The sequence below is a fragment of the Durio zibethinus genome, chromosome 4 (genome assembly GCF_047325235.1).
Source record: "Durio zibethinus cultivar Kanyao isolate XHJ-2024 chromosome 4, ASM4732523v1, whole genome shotgun sequence".
Lineage (NCBI taxonomy): Eukaryota > Viridiplantae > Streptophyta > Magnoliopsida > Malvales > Malvaceae > Durio > Durio zibethinus.
In genome coordinates, this window is record NC_143165.1 from 19,264,020 (window position 1) to 19,285,679 (window position 21,660).

Genomic DNA, 21,660 nt, shown 5'->3' on the forward strand with positions numbered 1-21,660 from the left:
GTTGTCTTTGTAAGGGAAGAACTTTGCCATGAATTTAGTCACCAGATCATTCCATATGGTGATCAATCTATGAGGCATAGAGGTAAGCCAACTCTTAGTCCTATCTCTCAAGGAAAATGGAAACAACTTAAAATGAATGGCATCATCAAAAATGCCATTGTGCTTTAAGGTGTCACAATTTCAAGGAAGTTCCCGAAATGGGCATTTGGGTCCTCACTGGCTAAACCCCCGAATGAGATAGAGCTTTAGATCATCTGGATAATGGTAGGCTTAATTTCAAAAGCATTTGCTTAGATTGCTAGCTTTCTAATATTGGCTTGGAATCCATCAATGTTGGGCATAACATAATCCCGCAAAGTTTTATGATCAATTGGGTTGGCCATAGGTTAGGTAGGGGTAGGGTTGCCAAATCTTTCTTTTTTAAGGTTTTTAATAGTCCTTTCTATTTCTAGGTCTAAAGGAAGAAGATTGAGACTTTTAGACCTATGCATGTACCAACCATGGGGTTGTAAAGCAACAAAGAAAATACATAAAAAGTAAAAATACTAAAATTAAAATTATTTACAAAAATATTTACCAAAATACCAGTCTACACCCTAACCTAAATACGTTAAATCTCAGGCAACAACACCCAAAACTTGTTGCTACCCATCAGGAGTACACAAGTGTACAAGTCGCAAATGTAATAAAGATTAGAAGTATTTCGAATATCATTTTCTCATGGATCTTAGAGTTCTAAACCTAAGGATAAGTACCAATTTCAACCTTTCGAGTGTATCTGGTCCTATGGAATTTTTTTTAAAAAATCTAAATAACCAATATTAATCTAATAAAATTAGTAGATAATTAAAACCTAAATTTAACTACAAATTATGGAGATTAAAGATCTATAAGGAAAATTATTAAAAAACGCAATTTCCTAAAATGGCTAGTTACAAAAAATAGAAAGTAACAAAATGAAAAATCAAATTAAAATAATTAAAAGCGAAATTTAAATTTGAAATTTAAAAGCATAGAGATGGAAAATAGAACCTAGAATTAGTAATAAAAAGTGAAATTAACCTAACAAAATATAAAAAGTATAATTAGCATTTTAATTTAAAAATTAACCTTAAAAAATCCTAATCTATCCTAGAATACATGAAATGTATGGAACAAAAATTAAACATGAAAATAGCATAGAAATGCATGGAATGATGTTCTAAAAATAAAAATTAAAAGCTACCTAAAGGCTAAACTAAAATCCTAAATGATGCGGCCATCAACTTTCATTGAGGCATTTCATCGAACAACTAGTATACTATATGCAAACTCCTCGATTAACTAACCTAAATCCTAAGACATACAACCAGAACTAAATTTAAGCTAATCTTAATGAAAATGACATATAAAAAAAAATAAAACAACAAATAAAATGAATAAAAATTGCTAAACACCTTGATTAAAGCTAAAATGCAACCTAACCTACTTTACCTAATGAAAATTACCTAAATCTATATGGTTCTGTAAAAACTAATTGAACTAACTAAAAATAGCCTAAAATGAACTAAAATTATTTATGAAAATAGGTTTGAAGACCAACAATAAATGCAGAAATTTAAAGTGCAAAACCAAATCGAAAAATGCACACTACATGTAACTTATGGCCTAAAATGCTATGCAAATTTAACCCTTGCAAAAACTGTTTTTCTAACTTAAAATACACTAAAAAATGAACCAAAAAGATGCATGTGACCCTCCCTAAAACAGAACACAAAATGCAGAAAATTAATGCAAACCGAAATACTAGAATGCTTGGACACTAAGACCTATCAAATAAAATGCTTAGCAAATGTAATCCTACCTAAGGAATTTACAAAAACTGTTTTACTACCTTAAAACAGACATAAAAACAAGCAAAAAAGGTGCAGGAAAGCTTTGCCTAAAACTGACCAGAAAATGAGTAAAATGGTGTTCAAACCGAAAGCAAAACAAAGGCCCAAAATGAAAATCTAATAGGCTAAATGCTACCCCCCAAAAAAATGCATAAATGTAACATGAAATCGAAGCCTAGAATCTTAAAATAAACATGAAAATGAACAAAAATAGTCGGGGGAACTTCACCAAGACAGAACTGAAAATGGATGCAAAACAGTTTTGAAAACTAGTAAAGAAAAATGCATAGAAACCAAAACTACTTCCTAACCATTTCACCAAACATAAACCAACATCTTTTTCTATCATCTTATCAATGCGAAAACATCATAAAAAAACATACACCAAAAACCACAAGGCAGAACATAAAACAAAAAGAAAACTGGGCCAAAATTAATACAAAGTGAAAGAGTATGAAATGAAAATTAAAGAAAGACTATCAAGTCTCTTAGGCCCTCATGATGATATTCTCTTAGGCCCTTGTGAGAGTTTTCTCAAGCCAAGGCCACCTTTGACTATCCTCTTCTTCCAATCACAAGCTTAAATAGAAGAAAAAAAATAACTAAGGCGAAAAATAGAGAGAACCAAAGTTGGGAAAAACCGAGAATGAAAGCTGAAAATTTATTGCCAGAAACGTAAAGAGAACAAAAGCAAAATGTAAAATTGAAAGCTTCCTACCATCCTCCCCCTAAGCTTAGGTTAAGCCCTCATTAAATATATGAAAACAAGCTAAAATAATCCCCCAAAAGTCACGGCAAAATCAGCAAAGGCTGCCTTACCAATGACATGAAAACTGAAAAGGAAGGAAGAAAAATTCCTACAAGCAATCGGTTCCCCCTTTTTGTCTCCTTAAAATGTCTTATTTTCCAGCCCTATCCTAGGTCTTTTCTTAGCCCATAAATGGTTTCTTAAGCCATGCAAACCAGCAGCCATACTTGACTTTTATTTTTCATAGTGTTTCCACTTGTAGTTTGACTTGCAATTTGTTTTATTTGCTCTCTCCTTCTTTGCAACTCTTCTTAGTATAAAATGAACATTTAAACCTCATCTAATGTGGCTTAATTTTAGCTTCAATTCAGCTCATTTAACAGCTTCAAATCTTGCAACAATCAACCCTATAAACAGCCCACAAGTGGTGCCACCACTGCCTTGTTTAGCTTGAATTTCCAGCCAGCTTTTGCTCCGTGTTTGCTTCCTAATTTAACTCATCAAATCAGCCACTTAAACTTGAAATTAACATTTCAAATGCAGCTCCAACGTAGCTCAAAACCAGTCTTGAACTCAAGGCAAATATCATTGCAAATAGCCTTGAAAATCAGTCTTCAATTCCATCCAATGTTGACACCACTTGATGCTTTGTTTTCTTCAAGTCTTTGGCTAGCATCTTGCATCCCGTTTGGCCTCCACATTTAGCTATTTAATTCAGTCACTTCACCTTGAATTTACCCCTTTAAGTGTATTTTTAATTTAATCTCCTCAATCTTTCATTTTACCTACATTTAGGACAATTAACACATTTAGGTTGAAATTGGATTAATTCAAGCAAAAATCAAGTATAGAAGTATTATAATTTAACATAAAACCCTATGATAATTCTATAAAAAAATAAAATTATCGATGCCAGTCTATGAGTGATGAGGCATTTATGTGAGATGTAGAATATGTACAACACAAACCATGTGAATGTAAATGCATGAAATGTAAAATCCTATTATAGGGATGGTGACATGCGTTCATATGAAATGCAATTTATACAATGCAAGTTCTATCAAAATCATATCATTTGTGATTCCATATGTATGAAATATGATTATATAATATATGTGTGATGAGACGTAGATACATAATGATGAAACATGCTTATATCCAATGTACTAACATATTATATACATGATAAGACATGTTTATATGAAATGCAATGCATATACTATGTAAATCCAATAAAATTGACACTATCATTTAAATATTTGAGCATGAAATGAAGTGTATGTACAATCTTATTATTTTTAAAGGACATAAGAAAGATCAAATGAAACGCAAATGGTCAAATAACATTCAAAATTAAAATATTTTTCTTTCCTTTTTTCTCTTTTTTTTTTTTAGAATGAAATATGAATTTAAGAAAATATTTCCTATGAAAAATAAAAACACATAAAATAACCAAAATTCAAAAATTTATTCGTATCTTTACTTTTATTATTTGGCCAATTAAACAAATAAAATAAAATAAAGAAAAACTTCATTTTTTGAAAAAATTTCATCTCTTTTAAAAAAAAAAAATTGTTTTTTTTATTGTTTTATTATTTTGATTATTGGAAAGTGCAAAAAAAATTATTTTTTTTGAAAATTTTTTTGAAGATACTAATCTTGGACAAACAACAAACGAATTGAATAGAATATCAAAAGAAAATTTATTGAAAGAACATTTTTCTTTTATTTTTTTAGTTTTTTCAAAATTTTAATTTTTTTGCACTATTATTACCCCTAGATATAAATTGTATAATAATGTCCCTCATGTGTCCTTATTTGGGTAATTTCTACAAAAATGTCAACATGGCTTTACCTAAGGATGGTCCTTTAAAGTTAACTATATGCTAAGTGAGGATTTATACGTCTAAAGGTTCCCAAATTGTTCCTCACTGGCATCCACACAGGACTTGTAAAGCACATCGATCCTCACCAATGATAAGCTGCAAACGGGAAGGGTTCAATTTGAGATAGAGTACTTCATTTGCTATTGCAGAGCTGCAAACGGGAAGGGTTCAATTTGAGATAGAGTACTTCATTTGCTATTGTAGAGGTTATCACTTCACGAGAGTATAGGTACTCTAAGATAGAGTACTTCATTTGCTATTGCAGAGGTTATCACTTCACGAGAGTATAAGTATTCTACTTTTTTATAAAAAAAATGGAACCCGAGTATAAAACTCATGCATGATATGAAAGTGCTATGTATGAATAAAGCACTATAACATTGAAAACCTAACCTTAAATAACTTGCAATCTATCAAGAATAATATATAAAAAAAGCATAAAATAATAAATGAATAAATGACATAATTAAAATAAAATGCATATAAATTTTTTTATTACTATTGTTATTTACAAAAAATCAAAATAAAAAAATTAAAGTTAAATGCCAAGTAAGACCATTAAATCAAAATTCAGGATAACATATATTTAATTTTTTTGCTAATTCCCTAAAAAAAATGACTTCTCCAATGGAGTCGCTAAGCTGTCATAACGTTTTTAGGACCTTTGATGAATTTAAAAAGAAATTAGGAGTCGCCAGTAAACTTTTTTTGTTAAGTGCGATTATCACCTATTAAAACTTACTTTTTTAATAAAATCTTAAAATTTATTAAAATTTATTAAAAAGATAATTTTATGGTTTGTAAAATAATTTAAATTTAAGAGTTTGATTACATGTGAAGAATGATTAGTACCCTTACAGTGCCCGTTAAAAAATAATACCAATTAATTATGTGTTATTCTTTAATTTTAACAAAAAAGTCTTAATTTTGGTATTTAAAAATAATTTTCTTGACTACCTTTATTTGTGATAATTTTGGTTTATTTTTTATACTTTTATTTGTGACAAAAAGGTCTACTTTATTTGAGAAAAATAAATTAAAATCTTGTTATTGAAAGAATTCATACAATGTTTTAATATGTTGGTCACATCGAAAGGATTTTTTTTTATCTAGAGATTTCTTAGGTACCATTAATTTGATTATATTAAAATTTTATCTTCAAAGGTCGTGTTTATTTTTCAAAAATTGAGTGACATACACGCCAAGCAAATAATGAAATATTAGTACACATATTTTATTTACCCCTTTTCTTTTAATTATTTATTAATTCATTAATTTATTTGTTTATTTTTTGCTTTTTTTAGAAGACAATGAAATTTTTTATTGTATAGAATTTTTTTTTTTGTAAATACTCCAATATGATGATAATATTTCTAAAAAATTCACACTTAAAGATTTTATAGGTATCACTACTTGAATTACTTTAGAATCTCATCATCGGATAAATATTTTCTTTCTCTCATTTTTTATTTATTATATTTTACTATTTATTTATTATTTTTTTAAAAAAATTCTTTTATTATTATTTTTATATTTTAAATTAAAAATAAGTAAATGAAATTCTTTTTATATTGAATATATTTCTAAATACTCCAATACTTTGGTAGTATTTAGAAAAATATTTTCACATATAGATTTTTAAAGAATTATTACTTCAATTTCTTTAATATCTCATTATCAAAAAATTTTAATTTTTTTCCTTATCTTTTTTCAAAAAAAAAAACTAATAATTAATTACTGCAATCAATAATATTTATGCATTATTATATAAAATTATATTACTAAGAGGATTCATTTTTCCCTTTCAACATTTTTATTGTTTTTATTTTATTTATTATTATTTTACATATTTCTTTAGGAAAATAATAAATAACAATCCTTTGTATTGAATATTTTTATAAATACTCTATAAGAATAATCAATTACTTTGGTAATATTTTAGAAAAATATCCTCACATAGGGATTTTAAGGAATTACTACTTAGACTTCCTTAATATCTCATCTTTGGAGATTTTTATTTTTATTATATTTTTATATTTTTATACCTATACTTTTTTAATTTATTAATTTTTCACATCAATTTTTCTAATTATTCTTTTTAAAAATTAATTCTAGGGATTTAGAACATAAACATGCATTAATAACATTTAAATAAATTAAAAATTAAAAACAATGAGGAAAATAAAGAAAACTACTAAAAATTGGTTGGTCAACGCCGGGTAACGGTCCAAAGGCTGTTTGGTCCAGTTTGAGTGATTTAAAGCTATTTTTAGTCAGTTTGGACTATTTTTAAGTGGCTCGTGCAGTTCAAACTCCGATTCAATTGGATCAGCTAAAAAAAGCAATAGTAGTCGCTCCGAGTCATGTGCATGAACCTCGAGTCCGATCCAAATTGGTGCACGGGCCATTTGATTTCTTTTCTTTTTTTTTTGATTATTATAAAAGCCTAATATTTTTTGTCTCATTTTAAATCTTTCTCCTTAAAAAAAAAAAAACCTTTAAAGCTTTTAAAACGCAAATTGCCAGCCGCCCCTATTCCTAGAATCCGACAGTAGATTGCCACCGTTACCTTTGCATCCATCACCGGCCGCCGTTTGTTGGCACCAAAAAGTCCTAGAAAATATGCCAAAAATTTCTTTCAAACCCTTCTTTAACCCTGCCAAATTGGATCTTTCTAAAAGCTTATATTATAAATTCTCTCAAATTTGGGCTGAAAGTCAACGCTCAAAAACTAAAAAATTTCTCCCACTGCCCCTCCAAACAGTCCCTCCTTCTAGTATACCTTTCCCACGTTCGAGACCTTCCTCTTCTCCATAGATCCGGCCTTGAGATTCCCAAAAACACCTATAATCAAAACTCATGGCCATTTCCTTCTCCCTCTTTTTTTTTAAGCTTGTTCTCCCTACCCTGTGGATGTGTTTTTTCTTTTCTGGGTGTTGGCGATGTGTTCCCCTTACCCAAGGGAGGTGTTGATTTTTTTTTTTTTGTGATTGTTGTTCCTATTCCTTTTTTATTTTTGGTATCTATTCGGGTAGGATGTTCGGTTAGGGCCACGGGATTTTTTTTTTTTTTTTATGTTAAGCTTGGGTATCGGGTTGGTATGGAGAGGATGGTATGTGTGTGCTGGATTATTGGTGGTTGAGGGTTGGGAATGTGCAAAGGTCGATCAAGTGGGTGATTAGGTTGAGGCTATAGCTGGTGCTAGGTACTTGTAAGGTCTGGCGCTGGCATTAGTGCTTGTGCTAGTGCGAGCAAAGACTGGGTGTATGCAAGGACTGATGTTGGCTATTGATTAAATGGAATGGCTGAATGGGGTTCTTGCGTAGCTTAGGTTTCTTCTCCTTTCTTTTTTTTTGGTGGTATTTAGGTGGTGGTAATAGTGGCAGTGGGTTGCTGATGGGTATTATAGAAGATGGTGATGAGAGTCGTAACGGTAGAAAGCTCTCCCCTCGATTTGTGTATCCTTCTTGGGTTCTTGTAGAACCATTGATAAAAAAACGACATAAGAATTTATTTTCTGAGTGTTGCAACTGAAACTGCTAAGGAGCTCCCTTTGGGGCATAGTGCTTTTAACAATTTTATGCTCGAAGTCAGTGGGAAAAAATGAAAGATAGAAAAAAGATTGTTTAAAATAGTGAGACAAATTGAGGAGAAGGGAAAGGTATCTACGGAGAAGAGAAAGCATACTATTCTTTTTTTTTTTTTTTTGTAATTTAAGAGAACGCCTACTATTCTTTTTTTTTTTTTTGTAATTTTTTAATTAATTAAAGTAATTAATTTTTAATAAAATGAAATTAGACCTTTAAAATTAAATTTGGGCTCACACTTGAACTTTTATCGGGCTTTGAAATTCTTGTGACATCGGCTCCAGTTCTAATTGGATTGAGCTTTATAAAAAGAACTTGAAATCATTATATTTCGGGTCTATAAATTCAAATAATTAAACTTTGAATTGATTCAAATTAAATTGGATCGGATCTCAATTCATATAAAATGTAAGTGAATTTAATTAAAGTGCTTCGAGTACTCAAATATGCTAAAATCGATATGTCCAGAATTCCGGGTGTCCTTACATGCGGCTGTTCGTAACAAAGACTGCGTTTAGGCCAACATTTTGGCCGCCCATTTTCTCTGTTCCTCTGACCCTTCTAAGGCTTCTTCACGTATAGAAGCTGCCAAGTATAGGCTTGTAATTTTCTCTCATACATATATATATATATATAGTTTTCCGTTAGAAAATACGACGAAATCCTGACTGGAAATTTTGATATTGGAATTAATTGTAAATTGGCTTTTCGTTGTTCTCAGCAGGAGCAGGCCACCTCTCATGAGAAAGCCGTTGTTGAGGCTATCAATTGTTTGATTTCTGAGAATAGAGATGATGACGTTGCTGTTACACTCTAAGGTAGAGTAACAGTTTTGCAGGTTTTTTACAGCTGTATGTAAATTAATGTTGCAACTATAATATAATTATTAGTTACCTGCGTTTTAGATAATTTAGTAGGTGTTATCAGGTGTCTCTGAACAAGGCAATCCATGATATAATACAAAATTTAAGGGCTTAAATAGTAAGAGATTACGGTGAACGGCAAGAAGGGTAGTGGGTTTCATAAGTTTTGATTTTTGAACCTTTCTAACTTGTGTTCATACACTAGGACCAGATAACTAATGTCCCAAATCCAATGCTTACATGTTGAATAATTTGGCAGTTTTATGCAATTATAGGGGTGGCATGCTCCATGATTAGGGCATTTATTCAAGCTCCAATCTCAATTTGTTGTTTCCTTTAAGTGTAAGCTTGAATTTTTGTGCTAATTTTGTTTATTGTATTTGATTCCCCATACATTTGTTGCAGCTCTTGAACGATTTTCCAACAGATCTTGTTTCATTGAAGAGGGCGCAAGTACTGTGCTTTTATATGAGTCGACCTGATCTGTCTTTAGGTCTTGTCCAACAGGCGACCTTCTATCCTGTAAAGAATTATTTTTCCTCATTCTTAAAAGAAGTGGGGAAATAGGTACTTTTCACTAACCATTTTTCTTGCAAATGTCTGTTGCACTTATGAATTAATGTGTATCATATCTGGCATTATTATTGTTTGCCATATTATTTTGAATTGACTTGTTATTCAAACAACTTTCAGTTTTCCAATGAGAACTTTCGATTATTCTTGGCCTGGCTTCCTGTAATGATTTGTGTATTCAATAGGTTATACCTCAAAATCAACAAGAAAATTACATATATGGCATGTTTGCGTTCCCCCTCTTAGAACTTGAACGAATGGCAGATGTGCAAAATGCTGCAAAAATGGGATTTGAGATCAACAAGCAAGACTTTTGGGCACAAAATGCTGTGAGTTCTAATTGTTGTGATATGCTTTGAAGACTTGACGTTAAATTTCTTTCAATTAATGTATTTGACGTTATTGTTTCCAATTATATAATCTGTATGCTGATTGAACTTATTTTTTACCATATGCATTTGAAATTGGATGTTCAACTGATTCGTTGTTGAATATACAATAAAAACGCCCTGTTGTGTTTGAAAGCTGTTTTCACTTAATTTATACAACAAACTGGGGAAGATTGATCATGAACACATTAAATTCCTGTTTATAACAGAACAAAACGTTTGTAATATTAATAATAATTATTATGTATGAATGTACTTTTGCAAGAGAAATTTCATTCTCCGAGCAATTCTTGAATCGTTACAAAGAAGCAGTGCAATTCATGGAAGAATGCTCTTCTCCATGGAGTTCTTGTTCATAATTCATGTATGCATTTTAGCCTTTTAGGCTATCAAATGAGTTTTAATTGTACATTTATTTCTTGTCTTATTTTGGTATTAAAGTTTGAAAGAAATATTTAGGTTAACCAACAAATGGTGGCATGTGGCTCTTTGTTATTTGGAAGGTCATTCTCAAATTATAAAGGTCAGAGAAGTTTCTGACCATTGTATATGGAAGTGTGTGTAGAGGTACTTTCTTCTTTTTACCCTCTTCCCAACAACATCCACAATTGCAAATTACAATTTTTTATTTCCCCTGCACATTTAGGTGTACGTAAATGCTTTAGGTCTGTTGTTGCGGGTGGATGTACGGGGAGAACTTGATGTCTTTGAGGGTCGCTTGAAAATTTTGGCAGCATGTCTAACAGATCAAGTGAGTTGACCCTCATGTACAAGTTTATTCATATAATTTACTTTTTTAATGATTTATATCTGTTTAGAATTGGAATTACAAGGTTGTAATGTCTAGCAATATAATTGAAAACTGTCATATTTTCTAATAAGTGCCTCTTTTTTTGTATGCCTTCTATGACATCATAAAAGAATTGTGGGCAATTTTATTGAACTACGCATTTATAAGCATGTTGTAATTTCGGAATAATTGATATGGGTTGCTAAATTCCCGTTACCTGGGTTCTGGACTGCCTTTTGGCTTAACCTGAAATGACATTTGAGTTCGTTGTAATTTATTAATTTTTAGTGCATACATAAGCATTATAGGACGTGAATATATGATACTTAAAATGATTGGCTATCTTCCATAATGAAGTCAAACTTCTGGCATATTCTTGAACACATGTTTTAATCATACACCCAGTTATCTATGTGATTTTGTTTTGATTATGTGTATTATCAGCACTATATTAATTGCAGCTTCAATTTCTTCGGCAATGGCTTAATAACAACAACTACGACACATTAAGTCTTATATATCATATTTTGGGGTTAGTTGTATGAAAAATCAAATAAGAGAATCAAATTAGGTTGTAGTTTGAATCTTCTTGCACCACTCATTTCTATCAATAATTACCTTTTCATTTAATTCCTTAATTATCATATCATTTTTTGTTATCTTTCGTGGTCTACCTTTAGATGATTTTGATCTCTGTTAGATCTAGAGACTCAATTTTCTTAACCGATGCATTGATAGGCCTACGTTTCCCTTGTCCAAACCATCACAAGTGGCCTTTTCTCATCTTCTTTTCAACTTGGACTACCTTTAATTTTTCTCGAATCTCTTCATTTATGATTTTATCTCTTGTTGCGATCACATAACACACTCGACGCATTTCGCCACCTTGCCCATCTTGCTTAAATCCTATGTTTGATATTTGCTTCCATCTCAATATCACTTTGAATAATTGATCCCAAATATCGAAATTGGCTACACTTTGGTACTCCCTCACCATCTAACTTAATCACACTAGTGCCCACTTTGTTGTGATTACTAAACTTGCATTTCATATATTCAATTCTAGATCTACTTAATTTAAACCTGAGACTCTAATGTACTCTTTCATAATTCTAATTTTGTGTTAAGGCCATCACAAGTTTTTGCAATTAAGACTATACCATCGACAAATAACATACACCATGGCACCTTATTTTGAATACATTCAATGAGTTTGTCCATAACTAATGCAAAAAGAAAATGACTTAGTACTGAGCCTTGATATAATCTTAAGGTAATAGGGAAGCTATCTGTCATGCCCCCAATCAGGGATTCAAATAGCGGTGCTATAACAGAATAGCGACCGCGAAATCGAGGTAGCGCCACTGGCCGCCACCGCTATCAAGAAAAAAATGGTTGAGAAATTTAATCACGATCAAAACAGTGTGTAACGGTCGCTAAAAAATGGCGTAACGGGAATAGCGACAATAACGGTCTGTTATTGTCCCTATCTTATTTTTTTCGTCCACACTCAGTTGTTCAGCACAAATTATAATAATAATAAAAAAATACCTTTCAGATTTCAACAGTAAACAGCCAAGATTCTCCATAATCAAAATAAAACAAGAAAACTGTAAAAGCAAAAATAAAGACAAAAGCCAAAAGAAAAAAAATCCCGGCCCAATGCTCATAACTCAGTATCATTCTCTCTTTTCTCAGATTCAAAATTCATCTAAAAAATCTTAGATACTATCAGTCATTCAATCGGTAACTACCCAAATTCAAATCAGCTTCAAATCCTCCATTAGTAATCAAAATAAAAAAAGATAAGAAAAAAATTAAGTTACCTATTTTTTTGTGAAATTTTTGTAGAATAATGCTCATATTTGTATTTGTGATAATTTGATCTGCTAAAAAAGATGAAGGTATGTGAGAAAGAGAGATCAAGAAAAAATAAAAAGTTTGGTTGAGTTTATTTGAGAGATCCATCATTGATGCCATCAAAAAATGAAGAGGAAAAGAGAAGAATTTGGGGCTGAAAGAGAATGGAGGGGCGGTTTCATAATTTTTGATATGGGGTAAAGGGTGAGGGGTGGGGTGGTCTGTTTAGGGTTTAGGGTGGGGGTGGGGTGGGGTGCATTGGAAGGTAAGGTGGAGGGGTGGGGTGAGATTGAGTGAGGTAGGGTGCATTGGAGGGTAGGGTGAGATGGGTGGGGTAAGATTGGGTGAAGTTGGGTGCATTAGAAGGTAGGATGAAGTGTGTGTTTTTTATTTAATTTTATAATTAATTTTATTAAAATCTATATTTAAAATTTTGTAATTTTAAAAAAAAGTTTTTTTATAAAATTTAGTTAGAGGATTGAGATTTTATAATTGAAAAATTAAAAAATTAATAATTTAATATGAAATACATAGGGATTTTAGATGAAAATTTTTAATAAATTTTTTTGTATAAGTTAGATGAAAAATAATTAAAATTAAATATTATATTTTGATTTTGTTATTTATTAATTTATATTTTTATATTTAAAATTTAATAATTTTTTATTGTTTTGGCATTTATATTGTTGTCAATTCTTTTGCTATTAAATTAATTCTTATTAATTTATTTTTATTTTTGTGTAATTATTGAATATTCTATTTATTATATAATATATTAAAAGTAAATTGTGATAAAAAAATTTTTTACATCAATTAGTATATCAAAAAGATTAAATTACTAAATAAATTTAGCATTTTACGATCTATTACTTTTAAGATTAAAACTAAAAATTAAAAAAATTAATGTAGATTCAATTTTTAATGATGAAATAAATAACATTAATATTTCTAAATATAAGTTTATTTTGTTTTTATACAAAATAGTAAATATACCACCACGTGAAAAGTTTCCAAGCAAAGGAGTAGAGGGCGTACCAAATAATGATATAGGTTGGCATTTTGGAACACCCATGCCAAATATCAAAGGAAATGTTTTATGCAAACTTTGTGGTAAAGTTGTAAAATGAAGAATAACACGTTTCAAGGAACACATTCTCATAAAACTGGCAATATTGCATCATGCCCTAACATTACTGGTATGTTATGTTTTTATAAGTCCTTTGAAAATATTATTGTTAATTTCTCAATAAAAATTACAAAATTACATAAACATATACAACTAATTTTTTCTTTTTTTCTTAACTATATTATTAATAGGTTTAGTAAGAGAAAGTATGATGAAACTTCTTCAAGAAAATAGATCAAAGAAAGTTGAGAACAAAAGGAGAAATGATGAATTCTTATCACAATTAAGAGAGAAAGACTATGACTATGAAGGTTTTATTGATGAAGACATCGCTACTAGACAAAGTCATGCGAGATAGTATCCAATCACAATATGAATGGCACCAAAGACAAGAATTCAAACAAAGAACTGGTGGTTGGAATAATATACATGAAGAGGGACGAAACTCTCATGGCTTAGTTGCTGAATATTTTGAGAAAATAATAAGAAAATCAACTCCAAATAAGTCTGAATTTTCATTAAGAGGGGCTATACCTGATTTAGTTAGAAGTAAGAGTTCAAAGCAACAAAAAATAAGCGATTCATTTTTAAAGACATTAAAAAGGCAAATGGGTGAATCGGTATCAAAATTTTTTATATATGATCAACTTTCTTTTCAGTTAGCAAACTCTTCATGGTTGCATAATTTGATTTCTATGACAGCAAAAATTGGCCAATATGTGAAACTTTCAACACCTTATGAGGTCTTAGATATGTATTTAGAGTCTGAGTATCAACAAATTCATGAATGGGTTAATGGATTAAAAGCTCATTGGAATGAATTGGGTGCCACTTTGATGTGTGATAGTTGGACCAACAGTTTGAATCAAATGCATATCATTAATTTCCTTGTTTATTGTAGTAAAGGGACTATTTTTTGAAAATCTATAGATGTCTCAAATGTTTGTAGTAGAGATACAAACTTTTACTACAGATTATTGGATGAAGTTGTGAAAGAAATTGAGAAAAAATACATTGTTCAAATAGTCACTGATAATGAGGCAGCACTTAAGATGCAGGAAAAAGACTAATGAAAAAGACATAGCATTTGTATTGGACAGTATGTTCAGCTCATTGTTTGAACTTGTGCCTTGAGGATATTGGCAAGAAAAAAAATGTGGTAAAAGTTTTGAAGGATGCAAAAAAAGTAACTTGTTTTATATACAATCATATTTGGACTATTAATTTGATGAAGAAATATACACAAGGGAAGTAAATACTTCATCCTGCTCTTACCCTATTTGCCATTCATTTCATACAGTTAGAAGAAATAACAAGGCAAAAGTAAAGTTTGAGAGAGATGTTCAATTCAAAGGTTAGTACTTAGTAATTAGTATAACTATTTAAATCTAGTATCTTTTTTATGATATCATTGTTCAAAATATTAATTTAAAATATATTGCTCTAAAAATTTATTATTGAATATATAGGAATTTAAAGAATCAAAATGGGGACAACAAAAATCAGAGCCTGCTTATGAAGCCAGAAAAATCATTTTGAGAAAAGATTTTTAGAAAAAAGCAAGTGATATATTAGAAGTTTACAAGCTTTTGGTAAAAGTGTTACGCCTTGTTGATGGTGATGAAAAACCAACAATGAGATTTATTTACGAGGCAATGGATAGAGCTAAACAAGTAATTCAGCAAAATTATTGTTATTCTACTGAATATGAAAAGATTATTGATAATAGATGGAGTTTCATGCATTCTGACTTACATTCAGCTAGTAAGTAAACAAAGAATATAAATTGTATTTAAAAAAAATATGTTTATTTTTTATGCTTAAATTGCTCATATATTTATTTTTTATTACTTTAATATAATATTGTTATGAATTATTGGTAGGTTACTATCTAAATCTACAATTTCAATTTGAAGTGGAGCATTTTGAAAATGTACTTAAGAAACATTAGATGGTACAAAAGTAGTTATTCAAAGATTAGAACCTTATATAGATACTCAAATCAGAATGATTAATCAGATTAGTATTTAATACTATTTTATAAATTTGACATTTATTTTATGTATTAAAAATAAAATTATTTTTTATTTATTCATTTATTATTGTATTTTCAATTGATGTAGTTGCTATTATTCTAAGACAAGCATGAAACATTTGGTACTCCAAAGGCACAAAGAGCTCGGAAGCAAATGAATCCAGGTAATTAGTAAATTAAATAATTATAATTTATTTATATTATTTAATTGAAGAGTATATTCAAATTTAATAATTTTATACAATTAAATGGTGGATGATATGTGGCACTTGTGTTCCTAAATTACAAAAATTAGCAATCAAAGTGCTTAGTCAAACAACATCTGCAACAAATTGTGAACATAACTGAAGCACATTTAGCTATATTCACTCCAAATCAAGAAACAAATTGAAGTTTGAAAAACTTTATAAACTTGTATATACCCATTACAACATGAGGCTGAATATGAGACATCAAAAAAGAATAAGCATTGACGAGATAAATAATAGTTTTAATCCTATTAGCCTTGATCATATTTTTGAAGAGGATGATCTACTAACAGAATGGCTGCAAGAGAAAAAAAATCCTCTGTTAGATGATTAAAACTCTAATTAGTTGCCTGCAAATAATTCTGATAATGAAATGAATGTTGAACAGTCACACCAATCTCAAGAAAAGAACGTGTCTCATTCAAGTTCAAGTCTAACACTAAGTCAGAGTGATGATGATGGGGGTTTAAGTCTAGATGATGCTGATGATGATGGTGACGGTGCAAATTTTAGTGGTAATATTGATGCAAATCGACCTTATAGCTCATTTGGAGGCGAGTTTGGCCTTGCTGCTACTGATGGACTTTTTATTAACATGGCAGAATATAGAGTAAATCCATCTACTGAATTTAGTGGGGTCAAAGTGCACATATAGCTCGATCCAAAGGAAAAGCCAAGAAGTACCACTATGATATTTCTAGAGGTTCTTCATCTTCAGGTAGGAGACCAAATTCTGATAACTTTGAGTATAGTGAATCATCTGCTAGTACTCAAAGATGTTACTATTTATCGAAACAACCTAATTTTCAATGTCCTCATGGTTATCCACCTTTATATAGTTATTATCCACCTTAAATGTATCTCTCACCACAAATATATCATCCTTAAATATATCTTCCACCTCAAATGCATCAAGAACAAAGGTCATAAGGATGGGGATGGAGTCAACTTGACTCTCAAAATAAAAATAAAGAATTTGATCCTCCTCGTCATTCTACCATGTGATAAATTTTGAAATATATATATCACTAGTTATAGTTGATAGAATTTGAAATTATTATATTTTTAAGTTTGTAATTTTATTAAATATAGGTGCTTGGTATTTAATATATTATGTTTTGTTAATATCTTGATTTGTCTAGAATTAACATTGAATATGAACTTGGCTCAAGCAAAAATTTTGTTGCTTAATCAAATATGAATGTTTTATTATAATCTAACTAAAATTGTGAATACCTTTTTTTTAGAAAATAAAAAATATAGTATGGTATATTTTAAAAATCATTAAATAAGAGTTTTTATGATTATAATTATAATTATTATATTTTATAAAAAATTGTGCAAAATTAAAAAAAAATCACGACACGATGACCTTAATGACTGTAATGATCTCCATTATATCCGAAAATGCGATAAATGCGATGCGACCGAAAACGTAGTTGCGACCGTTATTTAAATCCCTACCCCCAACTGTCATCACACTTGTTACCACTCCTTCATACATATTTTTAACTATGTTAATATACTTTAAAAAAACTCATTTCTTCATTAAGGCCTACCAAAGCATCTCTTAAAGAACTCTATCGTATGTTTTCTCCAAGTTAATAAAATGTCATATGTAGGTATTTCTTTTTCACCCAAAAACCTTTTAATAAAAGCCTTAAAAGGTGGATCGCCTTTATTGTGGAGCATCCTGGCATAAACCTAAATTGGTTTTCAAAAATAGTGACCTCATGTCGCAACCTACATTCAATTACTCTCTCTCTCAAAGTTTCATAGTATGACTCATAAATTTTATTCCTCGATAGTTTGAACAATGTTGTATATCACATTTATTCTTGTATAAAGGCACATGAATGTTTTTCCTCCGTTCTTTTGGCATCTTTTGGGTACATCAAATTTTGTTGAAAAGATCCATCAACCATCTTATCCTTATTTCACCTAAGCATTTTTAGACTTTAATTAGGATTCCATCTAATCTCACAGCTTTCTTTAATCCTGTCCTTTTTAAAACCTCTTTAACCTTATAAATTTTAATATTACGCTTAAACACACGATTTACATCCTGAAAAGGTATGTTTAACCTACTTATATCATGTTCAAAACTGCTATTAAAGATATTATCAAAATAATCCCTCCATCATTTTTTTATCTCTTTATCTTTCACTAAAACTCTTACATCATTGCCTTTGATGCATCTAATGCCATTAAAATATCTACTCTTCTTATCCCTCATCTTAGCAATTTTGAACAGTTTTATTTCTCAAATTCTTATCTCTAATTTTCTATATAACTCCTTATGGATCTTGAATAGCCTTCTTGGTTTCTTTTTTTGTTATCTTATATTTTCAATAACTCCCCTTATCCCTATTGTTCCATAAACTTTTATAACATTTCCCTTAGCTTTAATTACCTTTTTCACATCCTCGTTCCACCACCAAGAAGTCTTTCCTAATGGTGCCTTATTCCCAGATTCCCCCAAGTGTCCCTTTAGTAACCTTTTGAATTCTAACTGTAATATTTTTTCACATTACTTCTACATCCTCATCAAGTTTCCAATCAACTTCTTTTACTAGTCTATCTCTAAACGTTGCCATTTTGTCTCCTTTCAAGTTTCACCACTTAATACGTGGTTCATGACTTTGATGTCTCTTCTTTGACCCCTTGAGGTGGAATAGATCGAGTACTAACAGTCTATGTTGTGTCGCCATATTCTCACACGGTATAACTTTGCAATCCTTATAAAATACTTCTATATTTTTTTTTGGTAAAAAAGAAATCAATTTGACTAGCATTTGATCCACTCCTAAATGTCACCGAATGTGACTCTCTTTTCCTAAAACATGTGTTTAATATCGTTAGGTCAAATATAGTAGCAAACTCTAGGATAGTCTTTTTGATTTCGTTTCTTTCTCCAAAGTCATATCCCCCATTTACCCTCTCAAAGTCATTACCATCCTGGCCTACGTAACCATTCATGTCTCTTCTAATAAACAACTTTTCTTAGTATGGTATGGCTCGCATTGTCTCATCTAAATCTTTTCAAAATTTTTGCTTACTCTTTTGATCCAAATCTATTTGTGGACGTAGGCACTAATGACTTTAACAATTTCCTCTTCTAAAATAAGTTTAGCAAGTAGACTTCTATCTCCCTTTCTTTTAACCTCAACCACGTCATCCCTTAAATTCTTATCTACAATTATTCTCACTCTATTTCTACTCCTCTCATTCCCTATGTACTAAAGCTTAGAGGCTTATGTTTTTATCTCTCTAGCCTTTTCCCCTACCCACTTAATTTTTTGGAGACACATAACATTAATTCCTCTTTTAGCCATTGTTTTTTCTATCTTTACAAGCTTACCAGTTAATGATTTTATATTCCAAGTAGCTAAGTGTAACTTAACCCGATGGACTAGCTTCTTCACTCATGTTTGTCCACCAAAACACGAGAATCCTTGCCTATTTGACATTACACATGGGTGTTGATGCGGCACATCACTTCCAAACAACAACCTAGCAACTCTTGCATATTTAACACTACATTCGAGCTCCGATGTAGTGCGTCACTAGGAGCGACGACCCAACGAGAATTCTTAGTTTGGTCTTTCATCATGATTTGACTATATTTTACACCGACTGTCAATCTATCACAACTCTCCTCCTTTATCCGGGCTTGGCACTGACAGTATGATCACACAAAGGGGAGTTTGACAAGGACTTAATGCTGGAAAAAAAAACTCAAAAATCATTTAGACTGACTTTGGATGAAGGATCAACAATATGTGCATTATACTATACCTTTTCTAAATCCTTAGGTCTTTATCCTCTCTTCACTTAATACAAATTTGATAGCAGTGTTTCACTGACATATTTAGCAGTTTTGATCTTCTAAGAAGACGCTAAAATGTCTTGATGTTGTTCTAGCTACTCTTGCTTTGGTTCCTGTTATTTAATTTGATAAGGGGAGTCACTTTTTCTTACAGAGACCAAAAAGTATGAGGATTTTAAGTACTGTATCACATTTATACAACAAGAGGGAGACATCACTAACACTGTAAAATAAAATGGTACTTCAGGCGTAATAGCTTCCTTGGGTCATGTTTATTCCATTTTTTAATGAAGAATGACCATAAGTATGTGGTCTTTCCTTTCGACACAGTACTATTATGGGCATGACCTTGTTATTTTCATATGTCTATGTTCGCTGTGTTGTTCAGGCTAGCTGGTTTATGGAGTGGCACCTTGATTTGTTGATATTATGGGCCTTAGCTTTTACCAGGGAATTTTCTAAAGCAGAAGATTTACTAAAAGGCTTGAAATTCAGGTTAGAAAGATTTTTCTCTTTTCCTTTTTGACATTATTAATGTGGTTGCTTCATTGCTGTTATATTTCTCTGTGTAGACTTTCAACGATGTGGAAGAAGAAGCGACAAGTAATTCAAGGAGCAATGGTGGTCTGTTCTGATTTTTGCTTCCTTTGGCATTTATAATGATTTTTCTTTTATTGATGTAAGGAATTTTTTCAATCTATTTAAACTTTTATGCTATTATTGATAAGCAACATGTATCCATCCTACCATATAACTTTCATTGAACTTTATAGAGGGCCTGAGGTCTTAATATGTGTTTGAAGCAGTTAAGAATTTTGGTATTACCTTCACAAGGGACTGTAGCACCTATTCAGATATTGAAAGATAATTCTCTTTATTTTCTTTCTCAACGTTTTTAGGTCGATTAGAAAATGTTGATGGCTTTAGGATTTGTATCTATTATATTAATGCAGCCTCAGTTGTGAGTAGTGTCGTTGTTTTTACTTCAAGATTTGACCGTTTATCGAGATCTAGTTTATTTATAATGCTTGTTCTTTTTCTTTCAACAAGTATTTCTCCTTATTTGTCCTTCTGTCTGTCTGAATTTTCATTCGTAGCTTGCAGAAGCCATATTCGAGTATGGACAAGGTGATGAAAAAGGAGCAGTAGAAATACTTGACCCAACGCTTATAATTGTAAGGTATTATTATTAACTATTAATCAGTTTGTTGGTAATTCCGGTTGCATTGTCAAATATTTGGTGAATAATATTGATTCTTGTTTCTGTATGTCAGATGATTGGGGCATCTGATGAACAGCTTGATGTATTTAATGAAGTCTAGTACATTATGTTGCTGAATACTGGACAAGTTACTAAAGATAGGACTCCTAATCTTGTTGAAAGTTATGTATAGTTATTTATGGTAATTGGTTTCTGACTCGTTTTCTGAATTGCAGCAATTGAATCAATTCAGAAACAGATCCAGAAGAGGGGAAGGAGCTCCTTTCCTGTGGCGTTTGCTGGTATATATATATATATGGCTGTTTGCTATGCATATTTAAACATGACATTTTGGCATATTAATGCATGTATAGTCTTTTTATCTGATGTTAAGGAGAAAGGTTATAGTCTGAGTGGCAGGCAGGAAGCTGCAGCTGTTGGTGAGAAGGCCAGAGTGTTGGAAGCTGCGTATTTCACCTAGCCTGTCTGAGCATGGCTAGCTCTATATAATAATTCATATGCTTTCGTTTTAATAAGAGGTCGAATTATCTGATACAAAGAAACTAGAAGCTAATCTGTCCTGTAAATTACATATTTAAGTCATGTAATAAAATGGATGCACCTTAAATTAGTGTAAGTTGCATTAAAATT

General features: G+C 30.7%; 1 protein-coding gene across 4 annotated transcripts; it reads left to right on the forward strand.

Moving 5' to 3' along the window:
• Positions 1 to 8,728: 8,728 nt before the first annotated feature.
• Positions 8,729 to 21,640, forward strand: LOC111288436 (uncharacterized). 4 transcript variants are annotated; one of them, XM_089759825.1, is made up of 10 exons: positions 8,729 to 8,913; positions 9,364 to 9,525; positions 9,717 to 9,860; positions 10,380 to 10,487; positions 10,567 to 10,671; positions 20,197 to 20,303; positions 20,381 to 20,487; positions 20,913 to 20,988; positions 21,083 to 21,311; positions 21,404 to 21,640. In XM_089759825.1, exons 4-7 carry the CDS (start codon positions 10,470 to 10,472, stop codon positions 20,466 to 20,468), a joined length of 318 nt encoding a protein of 105 aa, XP_089615951.1. In that variant the 5' UTR covers positions 8,729 to 8,913; positions 9,364 to 9,525; positions 9,717 to 9,860; positions 10,380 to 10,469; the 3' UTR covers positions 20,469 to 20,487; positions 20,913 to 20,988; positions 21,083 to 21,311; positions 21,404 to 21,640. The 4 variants fall into 4 exon arrangements, with proteins under 4 accessions (XP_089615951.1, XP_089615950.1, XP_089615949.1 ...); XM_089759824.1 differs by having other exon boundaries at positions 20,381 to 20,432; positions 20,906 to 20,988; positions 21,384 to 21,640; XM_089759823.1 differs by having other exon boundaries at positions 20,381 to 20,432; positions 20,906 to 20,988.
• The last annotated feature ends 20 nt before the right edge of the window (positions 21,641 to 21,660 follow it).

What these genes read in the sequence shown, in the direction of transcription:
- LOC111288436 (XM_089759824.1), top strand. An exon ending in CAGCATGTCTAACAGATCAA is followed by an intron (nt 10,672 to 20,196) that starts GTGAGTTGACCC and finishes TGTGTTGTTCAG; the next exon opens with GCTAGCTGGTTTATGGAGTG. An exon ending in CTAAAAGGCTTGAAATTCAG is followed by an intron (nt 20,304 to 20,380) that starts GTTAGAAAGATT and finishes TTCTCTGTGTAG; the next exon opens with ACTTTCAACGATGTGGAAGA.